The sequence below is a fragment of the Hydra vulgaris genome, chromosome 12 (genome assembly GCF_038396675.1).
Source record: "Hydra vulgaris chromosome 12, alternate assembly HydraT2T_AEP".
In the NCBI taxonomy this organism is placed as follows: domain Eukaryota; kingdom Metazoa; phylum Cnidaria; class Hydrozoa; order Anthoathecata; family Hydridae; genus Hydra; species Hydra vulgaris.
The window spans coordinates 20,180,137-20,193,254 of NC_088931.1; the positions used below are offsets into that span (position 1 = coordinate 20,180,137).

Sequence of the window (13,118 nt, forward strand, 5' to 3'; positions counted from 1 at the left end):
CATGCATTAGACGGTTAGGCCAGGGCTATTGCTCTTGACATATCTAAAGCTTTCATTAACGTTTGGCATGCTGATCTTCTCCATGAGCTTGATTTATATGGTGTATCTGGGAACGATTTTGAGATTATTAAATTGTTTCTTTCTGACCGTTTTATTAAAGTCACCCTCAAAGGCCAACACTCTTCTTCATTTCCAGTAACTTTTGGTGTACCTCAAGTTTCTATTCTTGGTCCTGTTTTGTTTCTTATTCACATTAATGATCTTCCAACAACTTTACATCCAAAGTAGCCTCCTTTGCTGATGACTCAACTCTATACTCCTGTTTTGAAAAAAGTCTTTACTTTTCGATTGCTTAGAACAGGCAGCCAATCTTGAATTAGATCTAACTTTGTAACAGTTTGGAGCTCGCAGTTGCTAGTAAATTTCAACTCCTACAAAACTCAGTTATTTACTGCAAATAACTATTGCAATACGGTTGACATTTCTATGTTAATAAATGGCAAGCCTCTTACCGAATCCTCTTTTTTACATCTACTTGGATTATTTTTTACTACTAATTTTTCATGAAAACCATGTATACAATTGATTACTAAATTAGCATCTACTTATTATGCTCGCCATTTTATTACTCTTGATTCCATTTTCTACCTTTATAAATCTCATATTCGTTCCTCTATGGAATACTGTTGTCATGTTTGGGCTAGTTATTCTAGTGATGCTCTTTCTCTTCTAGACAAGGTCCAAAAACGTATTGTAAAAGTAGTTGGATCCCCCCTATCTGCTAAGCTAGAGTGTCTTTCTCATTCTCGTAAGTTTGCCTCTCTTTCTCTTTTCTACAAATATTATCATGGTCGCTGCTCATTGGAGGTATCATGTCTAGTTTCATCAACTAATTACAATTAACTAAATAGTACTAAGAAACCCATTCTTGTCTTACTCGTTATTCAGCTAAGTCTCATTTGTTTACTGTATCTATCCCTGCATGCAATAAAAACTTTTATTTGTTTATTTTTTTCCCCGCACTTTAAATCTTTGGAACTCCCTCCCATCTTCATGTTTTCCTGACTTATACAACCTATAAATTTCCAAGTCTTCTGTCAACCCTTTCCTTCCTTTATAACTCTATGTTTTTTTTTCCTAGTAACTTCAAATTTAATAGTGGTTGCTTGCAGCCTTGTTGGGAGTGAATCAGAATATAAAACATGTATATATATATATATATATATATATATATATATATATATATATATATATATATATATATATATATATATATATATACATATATTTCACCGTTAAATACAATTACAAAGTACACGAATAAAAAATTTACATGACTGGGGTAAAAGAAGATTATAGTTGTCTTATCACTAAGCTCCGTAATATATTCCATAAGATACATAGCTTATAAAAACCGTGTAACATAAAATACATAGTCAGAAGATAAAATCATTTCAGGGATTAACTAAAAACCAAAAACTAGCAAAAAAATAAAAAAAAACATCCATGCTCTATAATATTTATGTAATTGAAGAAATAAATAAAATTGATTAAATATATATATATATATATATATATATATATATATATATATATATATATATATATATATATATATATATATATATATATATATATATATATATATATGTATATATATATATATATATATATATATATATATATATATATATGTATATATATATATATATATATATATATATATATATATATATATATATATATATATATATATATATATATATATATATGTATATATATATATGTATATATATATATATATATTTATATATATAATGCAAAATAATTAAGAAAAAATGTATAGATAAAAAAAGAAAAAAAATGGTAAAAAGTGAATGGTTACACACACATTCACGCTCATACATCAGGCCCGTAGGAACAAAAATTATGTGGGAGGGAGGGGGGTCAATACTACTGGGTAGGTCAAATAAAAGTAGGTTAAAATTTTTTGTCAAAGTAACTTACGCAGAAAATACGGGTAACAAATTAGGTCCTTTCTATCCTTTTTTTCTTTTATTTCTTAATTTTGTAATCGCTTGCTTTTTTTTGAAAACTAACTTCAAAATTATTTATTTAAAAAATTATTGGGTGAGGGGAGAAATGAGACAAATGGGGGGGGGGGAGGGGCAAAGGAGGCAAATGCCCCCGCTGCCCCCCAGTTGTTACGGGCCTGTATATATATATATATATATATATATATATATATATATATATATATATATATATATATATATATATATATATATATTTATGTGATTCAAACACGATGATTAATGTAACCATAATGTTTTATAAAAAAAGAAACGATGCCTATATAAATATAGCAAATGATGCTTAATATATACAAATGCATAATGGATAAATAAAGCATTTTTTAAATTAAATACTTCACGTCTTTTAAAAAAGTTTTTCTATCCTGAGAGACTTTTCCTTAGTTTTATTATTAATATTTTTAATGAGTTTTTGACTGCACCAAAAAATATTAAATTGAGATTAAAATTAACTAGATAACATAAAAGTAAAAGTGACAGAGCAAACTAGTTTAACTGAAGATTTTACTGGCGTCACTATTTTTATTATTTGAAAAAATAGCAGAAGTGCGGTAGCAGTTTCTGATGCTAAAAAATGCGAGCGTTAGCGACAACGCTTTCAAAGATATAGTTGCAACATATAGCTCCGATAAATTTAATATCATGCATAGTAGGGTGGAGCGATTTTGAAAATTTTTGAAATTTGATTTGCCTGAGCAGCAAATCAATATCTTTTGGTGAAAAAAGAACCTTACTCTTTTTTTTTTAGTTTAGATGAGTTCTTGAGGTTCCTCTTTGGATTCTAAATTTTTGATGGGTCCTAATATTGTTTAAATTTTTTTTTCTCTAAACTATATCAACTTGATACTTAAAAGAAGCAAAATAATATGCTGATTTTGAAAATGATATTTGTTTTTATTAAAAAATTAAAATTAAAAAAGTAGAGTTGTTTTTTTCATTAAAAACCCCCGTCCTCAACAAAACGGGGGTTTTAAGGTATATTTTTGCAAGTATTTTTTTCACTAAAAAAATTTTTTAATAAAATTATTATTTATGAAACAAGCCTTTTTTTCTGCTTTTTTTGAGTTCAAGGTTGATATGGTTTAGAAAAAAAAATTCAAAAATATTAGGACCTGTCAAGAATTTAAATTCCAAAGAGGACCCTCAAGATCTCATCAAAATCAAAAAATATTTTTTTACTTTTATCTTATAATTAATAGACATTGATTCGTGTCTCAGTAATATTGGTTTTTAAACTCTTTTTTTTTTGCTATGAAAATCGCTCCACCCTAATGCATAATTATAATTCTAACCGAGAACGATAGTGTTTATACAAAATCTTGTTTAATTTAGGCTAGCAACCGTTTATATAAAATTAACAACTAATCGAAATAAATTATTTCTATAAAAACAGATTTAGAATAAATTTTAGTATTTTGACTAACTCAAGCAATTCTTGTTAACGAAATAATTTATAAACAAAGTCTTAATGAGCGAAATCAGATTTTACATTAAACGAGAGTTATATTCCTCACTTTAATGCATAAACTTTGTAGTTAAATTAAATAGAGAGTTTTTAAATTTATTGTATTCGATTTTATCTAATAAGAAAAATTAAATACATTTATGTTTGTTATTTTAGTTCAAAAAAATTGAAAAGTTTTGTTTTTTTTACAAATCTATGGTATGGTTGCGTATCTCAATTGAAATATTTAATTTAAAAAGATTTTTTTCTATGAATCTTTTGAAGTATATTGTATACTCTAAGTAATTTTTAAAACAGTTTTCTATTACTATAACTTTCAAAATGACTGCTGATATAAGAAAAGATTTTATATTGGCGACTGTTGCAAATTATTTTGGTATCCCAATAAGTAGTAGCATTGTAGATGACTTGCAAAACAAAAAAGAAGTTAACAATTTTTTGGATGATGGAAATAAGCTAATACTGGTTAACATTCACCGTGAAAAAAATATTGAAGTTTATAATGAACTAAATTTAAATTATCCAAATGAACAATGTATTGTATTTTTCAAGATTAAACCTGAAGCCATCACAGCTGAAACAGTTCATACAAATATTTTAGTATCATCAATGTTCAAATCTCCTATAAGTGTACTTTATCATTCAATAAAGAAAATATTTTCTCCACTTATATTGAATAGTGATATATCTAACCAAAGTATTGATCCTAAAATTCAAAATTTATTAGGTGAGTTAGAAGCCGGACTAGCTTCTTTCTTGCGAAAAAGTGGGAATTTAGATTCCAGTGATAAAAAAAATAGTCTTTCTGGAATATTGACACCAAGTGATGAGTTTCAATACTGGAAAGAATTAGCAAATAATGGCGATGGACGTGCAAAATTATTTATAAGTATTTTTGAAAGATGTGAGTCAAATTTATAGTTTTTGTATTATTTTCTTTTAATTTTGCATTTTTTTGCATTTTTTTTGTTTAAAATTATCAATAAATAACCAATTTTAAATTTAGGTTTTTTAATTATTAGACTAAATCAGCAATGGTTTTATTTTTTGTGTTCTAGCAAATCATTTTGGCATAAAACAGTGTGATTCAAAATCTCAAAAAGATTTCATAAAAATTCATGGGTTTAGGTGTACATATTTATCCAAGATTGTGATAATTTTGAGCACTATATTATTGTTCTAAAAAGTTCAACATTTGAAGTAACAACATTAAAAAGCACTTGGGAAATCCAAGTATAGAGTACATTTTCCTGTGATGGACCTTATTAAGTAATTATCATTGCATTTGTAGTTGTAAATAGAAGCCAAATTTCTGCTGTATATTTTTAATCAAAATTTTCCAATAAAAATTGAATTAAAATTTGTTTATGAAGAAATTTATTTTATCAGTAATTTTAGAGGTATTATTTTAAAAAAAAAAGCTCTTTTTTTTGCTTTAAGTTCGCATTATAAATTATCGACTTGCTTTTTCTTTTTACAGAAAGATTAAAAGTTCCATGTATAATATTATTATATACATTTAAAATAATTATTTAAATTATTTAAAATAATTTAAAATAATTCTATATTCTATTTCAAAAAAATTTTCACAATCCATCTGCATCTGCGCAGGCTCAACTAAAATAGTAAGAACCAATTAAAAGGAAGTTTTGGTTTAAAGTTCTCAAAATTAGTTTTGTAAAAATGAACAGTTAATTTTTAATTCATTAATTCAATATTTAATTCATTAATTATAAAATTAGTTAAACATTTTATCCGTTATAGTTCATTATTTGCAACTAAAATATTGTAAAAAAGTTGTACATTACAAAATAGAGAAAAAATTTATCATTATCATTGTTATTATTATCATCATGATCATGATCATCATCATGATTATGATCATCATGATCATGATCATCATTGTCACCACCATCAAAATGGAACTTGAAAATTTTTTTTAATTTTTAAATGTATTACCTTCCTAATTTGTTCCTTATCATATAGAAATACTCCTTAAAAAGTTTGAGGAATAAGTTCTTATGTTTAGCAATAGCTCAAGTGCCTCAAAGGTTAAATAACTATAAAAATTCAATGAATTATGAGAATATTTTAATTTATTTTTAATAACTCACTATTTATTTTTGAACACATTAATAGTGAACTATTTGTTCAATTTCTGACAGTGTTCATAGTATCAGTCTGGCAAAGTCTACAAAATTTTTTTTAACATCAGCCCGGATATAGTCTGTATCCTGCTATCAGGGTATATTCTGTGATGATCCTTGACAACTTGAAGCAGGAATTGTAGTTGTGTTTCATCTCAGGTTATTATTCCACTGTGTTTCTGAATCAGTGCCACTCCACGTTCTGCATGGTTAACAACTTTTAGAGAATAGATAGTTGAAGACTATCTATTATCTAAAAGTTACCTTTTAGAGAATAATAGTCTTCAACTATCTATTCTCTTACCTACTTGTAGTTGTCTCCAGCTTCCAACAAGTCCAGATCAACTATTAGAAATCCATCTGGAAGTTCCATCATTTGGAACAGTGTCATTGATTTTCCTGTGACAAAAAATTTCAAGTTTATGCCCTTGCATGAATTAAGAGCAAAAGTGATTTACTTGGAATGATCTTGATCTTAATCTTCTTTGTTCTGCATGGAACTCACCATCAATCTGTTAGTTAGTTAGAGCTGACTCAATTGTTAAGAAAGGTAAGCTAACAAGTCCTTGTGACAAGTACCACAAGTGATTAAAAGATTTGTGTGATATTGACTTTGAGATAACTGTTTGATGAGTATTTAAGTAGTGACTTCAGCAGCAGCAGGTACGGTCACTGTACAGAGCAGTGCAGATCACTGTATGGAGCACCTACTGCTTGAGGGTGGAGGTTCAGGCTTCTAGGTAGATTGATACTGCAAACACACACACATTACATAGTCCTCTCTCTTCTGTGGGTGTCAGTTTAAACTAAGTCTTGAACATCCAGATTGTAAGACTGCATATGATTTTGGACATCCATTGGGCATGGTGCATTGCTCTGAGTGGCATTAATTGCACTCCTCTGGCAGAAGCACCAAGAAAAATAATCACAAGTTCTAAGTAATCTTTAAAATCATCTTTCAGCTGACTCTGATCAAGATGCTTGGGCATAATTGATGGTGACTTTATGTCTTTTAGTAGGCTTGGTGACTTTATGTCTTTTACTAGGCTTGCCACACCATTAGCTATAATCCCTGGTTTATACTTGGCTGTGTCTATAAAACCTCAGTATTCCTGGAAGCATTTGAAAAGTTTTGAGTTGAGTCTCTGTTTATAGCAAGTTTGTCAATGTTCTGTCCCAAGCTTTTGGCAGTTTCTGCTATAACAAAAACAGTTTTGCAATCTGACACTTTTGTTTGATCTAGAGCTGCTGCAAATTCTAACTGACTGCGGCCTTCAAATTGGAGGTGGAAGTATTTGTCTCCCGCCGGTAGTGTAACAACAGTTTTCCTCTCTCTTTCTTTTTAGTGTCTGAAATGGAATGCCTCCAACAGCCCTACTTGCATTGTCCCCATTTTCCATATTTTCATCATCTTCAGCTTAGGTGTTTTCAAAACTAGATGAATTAAGTTCAAATATAAAAGCTACTATTTGTTTAATTTGCTTGCTATTGCCTGGCAAGCAGTTGTTGTTCTTTTTCTCCAGTATGTCATCTACTTCAGCCATCGACCCCTATTCTTTATTTTTCTTGCTGGACAAGCCAGAAATCTTTGTCTTCTTGAAATACTGACATCATAATCAGAGCTTCGACATGAGCAACATTAAAAAGATTTTCAAACCTGGAGTCAAAAGCCAAATTTCACATAAGTTGAGTTAGTGATGTTCCTGCTTTGTTCTTTTTCAGAAGATGCCATTCTTCAAATGTCTGCTCAAGCTTGGTTTGACATTTTCAGTCAAAATTGAATTTGAAAGAAATATATAATGGCCTTTTGTAATCATGAATTTTAATAAGAGTTGTTTTGAAGAATTACCATAATAATCACCAAAATCCAATTTATTTATGTCTGCCTATATGTTTAGTTATTTACTATTTAGTCTCAAAACATTTAAAATAACAGTCATTTACCTTGCCAATGGATAAGAATCAAGAAGCTCCAGTCAAAACAATTGTCAATCAGCAACTTTACAGAAATCTACTTTGATTCAATTTGGAAATCAAGATCAATAATTCAGACACTTGTATTAATCACTGAGAACAATCCCTCAAGCAATTAAACAAGCATACTGCTTCAACAATGTTGCTTAAGCCTAATCAGCATAATCTCTAGTTCAAACAGTGAACAAATCTGAACATTTTTGAATACAAATACAAATTCATGGAAATTTTGCAGTCAGCAAAATGATGGGTTGAATGGAATCTAGATGATTGGCCAGATAAGAATCACAATGATTGAATGTTGTGTGTATAATGATTAAATAGGGTATCAATTTACTTAATTCTCATGTGTTCCAAGTTTATCACAAGAATTAATCAAGAATCTAATATTAGCAAAATAAATGCTTTGGAGTACCAGAAACTTCACTGTCACTGAGCTGCCCCTTGTTCAATTGTGCTGATATTCCGCCTGAATTTTTATTTCATATATAGGAACAAAATGGGAAGGTAATTCGCAAGATCATATTTTAAAAGTTTAAAAATAAACACCAGCCTAATCATCATCATCATTATATATCTGATAATACAAAAAATAAAAAAAGAGTTCATATAGTTATTAAATTTTTTAGTATATATAATTTAAAAAAAAAAAAGGTGTTCCATTACTGCCCCAAGCTTAAATTTTGTATATAGTGTAAAAACAAGAAGTTTTATTTTTCCAAAAGTATGACATCAGGCTTATTTTATTTTAGAAATATAGAAGTAACAGTCATCTCTGATGAACAAATTAAAACTTAGTTCTGTCTTAATATTGTCATATTCATTCTAATGAATTTTTAAAATTGAAGATTTTAACTCCTAATTTCCACACTTATTTTATAACTGTAAACACTGAAATTAACTGCTGCAGCCAGAGAGTAACTTTAAAAGTTCAAAATTATTAGAGTTGATTAGAAAATCAACTATAATTACTGCTATTAGCTGCTGTAGCCAGAAAGTAACTATAAGGGTTCAACAGTTCAAAATTGTTAGAGTTAGTTAGAAATTCATTAGTAGTATTATTTAACAGTTTAAAATTGCTAGAGTTAGAAATTTATTAGTATTATTTAATAAAGTATTAAAATAAATAAAGTAAATGGTTTTTTAATTAGGCATAAAAACAAATTTATACATTATTTATGTTTTCTTATAAATAATAAAACATAAAAGCCCATAGCAATTTTTTTAGATTGGCCATAATTCATAATATACAAGTATGACAAATGATTGATAAGTACTCCCCACAAGTTTGCTCGGTACTGAGTATTTTGTAAAAGTGCATCAGTCAAGTGTTGACATGTTTTTTTGGTAAATTAATAAAAGTTCTGCAGACATCAAAGTAATGATGTGTTTTGCAATGTAGAGTTGCAAAAAAAAAAAAGTTTTATTTAAAAATTTTTTTGTTCAACTCTAGTCATAACAGAAAAGTTTCTCTTAGATAGCTTGTATTCTATTACAGCTTTTATCATTTCCAGATTCATTTTTAGTAAGATCTGATGTTTTTTTGATTCATCTTGATTACCTTACCATTGTGGCATTTTGAAAACGAACGCATTGCTAGCATTAATTGCAATGTCAAGCAGATTGCTGTACAAAGTCATTGCCATAAAATTAAATGATATAAACTTATTTAATGTTTAAAGTTTTAAAAATGAAATCGAAAAAAAGTTCTATTCACTTTATTCAAATCTTTTTTATGCATGAGTTATTTACCATTTTGTTTGTTTTTATTTATTTCAAAAAATAAAAACTTTTATATTTTGAAATAAGTACATTTTTTTTATTTATTATTATTTCAGCAAATTTTATGAATGACTTTTCGGACTTGAATGTTTATGAAATTGCAGAGGTTTCGGAAATAGTAGATATATCTATGGATATCTTAGATGAGCTTTGGAAACAAGATGATTTTCCAGAATATCCTCAAGTTCGTATGCATCATTTTTTTGATATTATTGGTAGCAGTATTGGTCTTTATATTCAAAAAAGGTTATCTAATATGGACATATGGAATGAAAAATCTAATATCATAAAAGAAGTTTTACAGCATGGTATTCAAATATGTGAAAAATGGTCAGAAGTTTGTGAGACATTAACAGATAAATTTTGGAAAACATTACCTGCTCATCCATGGAAAGGGGACAAATATGTTCCTTTAAATTTGATGAAGCTTTGTGAACGATTACAAGAAGTATTTAAATTCATTTATTTTATTTATCCATTCATACATTAAGGAGATTAACAATTTAATGTTAAGTTTAAAAGAGGTAAAAAAAAATTTGTTGTTTGTTTATAAAATTGGTTTAGATTCTTCGCATTCGCATTATTCATGAGCAACATAACAAACTCTTATCAAACAGTGAGCGACAATTTTTAAATAGTGAACAAGCTTTTAAACCATTTATTGGTTTAAATCCAGTGCAGTACAATCCATTCACAGTACCTCTCTGGAAAACTGCTGTGGTTCAATATGGAAAAAGTATTGAACCAATTGAAGAGCGAGTTGCAATGAAGTTAAAAGAAAAATTTTCAAATACCAAAGCAAAGTCATTTCAGGTATTTTGATAATTTTTAGAGTTAATATTTTATAACTAATGAATAGTGTAAAATGTTTTTTTATTTTTTACTGATAAGGAGAATAAAGCACATAAAAATATTTTTATTTATTTCATTATTTTATCAGATCTAGAAACACTTGAACCAACTGTTTTTGTATTAATTACCTATTGCAAGGACTCTGTTAATAACCTGACCTACTGCAAGGGCTCTTTTATATTTCTATATAAAATGGAAATTAATAGTTTTGCTTTGCAATCATATTGTGACTACAGTTATAAGACAATCTGTTTTTAGTGGAGTATACTGATAATGGGTAGAACCTAAGGAGTTTCAACTTTTTTATGTGGATCATACTTAAAAAATTTCAAGTTTTAGGACCATATGGTGTATCTTGATATAAGTTAGAAAAAACTATACAGTACACATCATAAAATTATATATTTTTTAAAAATTTATTTAAGGACATTTTTTTAAAATAAATTACTGCAAAACAAGTTTAATTTTCTAATTAAAAAAAACAAATCTAGAAGTGTTATTTTGTTAATGTACATATTGTGGAATGTCTATTTTGTTTCATTTTTTTTTTTTTTAATCTTAAATAATTTAATTTAATATTACATTTTTTTACTATCGTTTAACATAAATTAGTTTCTTTCTATTCTCGTCATATATAAATGTAAATATAAATGAATTAAACTATACTAATTACTTTACCAGCACTTTTTTTTTAGTGACAAACAAAGATTTAAGTTTCCAAGTACCATTTATTAAAGAGTATATACTGCTGCACTTTCACTTGCCTTATGACAAAAAAGTTAAACGTACACTTTATGAATATTTATGATGCAGTGTTATAAGTTATAACATATTTACAAGGAATTTAATTTTTTGTAAATAGTAGAAAAGTTGGAAGAAAAACCAAGAAAAATAATTTTTTTAATTTAAATAACATTTTTAATCAAAATTCTTTCTAAATTATAAGAAAATTTCTGTTTTTTTTTGTTTGATATTGCACAATCTGTTAATTATATAAAGCTGATGTAACTAATATAAAATATTATTTTTCTAAACTATTAATTTTTGCAAAATAAAACTTTGCAAGAGCTATATCAAGCATAAATTCAAGCAAAAAAATCAAAAGAAGTTTTTTTTTTTAATTATAAAAATATAAACTCTTTTTGAAAAAAAACTTTGAGCAGCTGTAGCACAGTGGTTAGCGTGCTTGTCTCAGGAACTAGAGATCCGTGGTTCAACACCACCTCTGGGCAAGTTTAATAACATCGGTAAGGAAGGAGGCATGAACTTCCTTTCAAATGCTCTTCCGCAGTGCTCTGTAATAAGACCGTAGGGACTTCTTAGGGCACCAAAAATAATAATAAAAGAATAATAATAATAACTCTTTATAAGATGTTATTTAAAGTTTGTAATAATTGTTTTTTCATTTTTTTGATAAAGTCAATAATTATAACAAAATGAAAAAACAAACAAAGTTTAAAATGCTTTCTACAAGACAGTAACTAGATGCAGTTAACATCTGCCCAAGATAAGTTTTTTTATGGAGACACTATCTCTAGTCTTTACTCAAACAAGAGCCCCAAGGCAGGGGGTTAGGAGTCAGAGTTTGTTTCTTCTAGCCTTTGCCTAAAAAAGCATACCCTACAAAGCAACAGGGCATGGGAAAGGTAGTACTGGGGTACATGGTACCAGTAGCAGGGTGATCATGAAAACCATGCACCTGACTTTACTATAAGTTTTATACTCAATCCACTAGTATTTTCTGTTATCCCATTCTTGACTTTACAATACATAACTTTTGCTTCCAATCCGTTTTTCCCACACTCAAATTTTATTAATTTTTTTAATATCTTTGCAATTTAGCATAAATCACCTTTATATATATATATATATATATATATATATATATATATATATATATATATATATATATATATATATATATATATATATATATATATGTATATGTATATATATATATATATATATATATATATATATATATATATATATATATATATATATATATATATTAGAGTGTCCCAAAAAACAACATTTTTGAAAAATATATATACAGAGACCCCCTTAAAGTGTTCTATCTAATACAAAAACACTAGATTTAAAATTTTTTTGAATAAAAATTATTTTAAGGGGTCCCTCAAGACCCTCGAATATTTAATGGATCCCTAATATTTTCAAAAAAAAAGTTTTTTAAAAGTGTGTTAACCTGGTACTCAAATGAAGCAAAATTATATAAAAATTTCAAAAATAATATTTAATTTGGAAAAATTTTAACTTATTTATCAAACTTGTCATAAAAATACATAAAAAATGCATTTTTTTGTTTTTTGTTAAAAAACGTAATTTTTCATGCAATAAAACCAAAAATAACAATTCTATATTTAAAATCTATATGATTTTTGAAATTTTTATATAATTTCGCTTCATTTAAGTACCAGGTTGACATATTTTTGAAAAATTTTTTTCTTGAAAATATTAGGGACCATTAAATATTCGAGGGTCTTTTTTTTTTTTTAAATTAAGGTTTTACAATAAATTGTGTAGGCATAAACTGCCTGTCAACCTAATTATATAATACTTGACAATTACAGAGTTTGTATAACTAATAGAAAATAAAATGTGGATTAGTCGTAATCGTTTTTTAGATGATTGTCTAGAAGCAGTTTAAACGTTTTTAGAGATAACGCTGATACAATGTGATTAGGAAGAGAGTTCCATTTATTTATTATTCTTAGAGAAAAAAATTTCATACGTAAATTTAATTGCGAAGATTGTTTTTTTAGTTTATATATATGACCACGAGTA

At 27.2% G+C, this 13,118-nt stretch overlaps 1 protein-coding gene across 1 annotated transcript in view; it reads left to right on the forward strand.

Annotated features, from left to right (window-relative positions):
- Positions 1-3,530: 3,530 nt before the first annotated feature.
- The window catches only part of LOC100202757 (cytoplasmic dynein 2 heavy chain 1), a 78,228-nt gene continuing 68,640 nt past the window's right edge, over positions 3,531-13,118 (forward strand). The window contains exons 1-3 of the mRNA XM_065812485.1: positions 3,531-4,462; positions 9,518-9,909; positions 10,026-10,274. Of these exons, the coding sequence (XP_065668557.1) occupies positions 3,880-4,462; positions 9,518-9,909; positions 10,026-10,274 (1,224 nt within the window). The 5' untranslated portion in view covers positions 3,531-3,879. The remainder of the gene's footprint in view (positions 4,463-9,517; positions 9,910-10,025; positions 10,275-13,118) is intronic.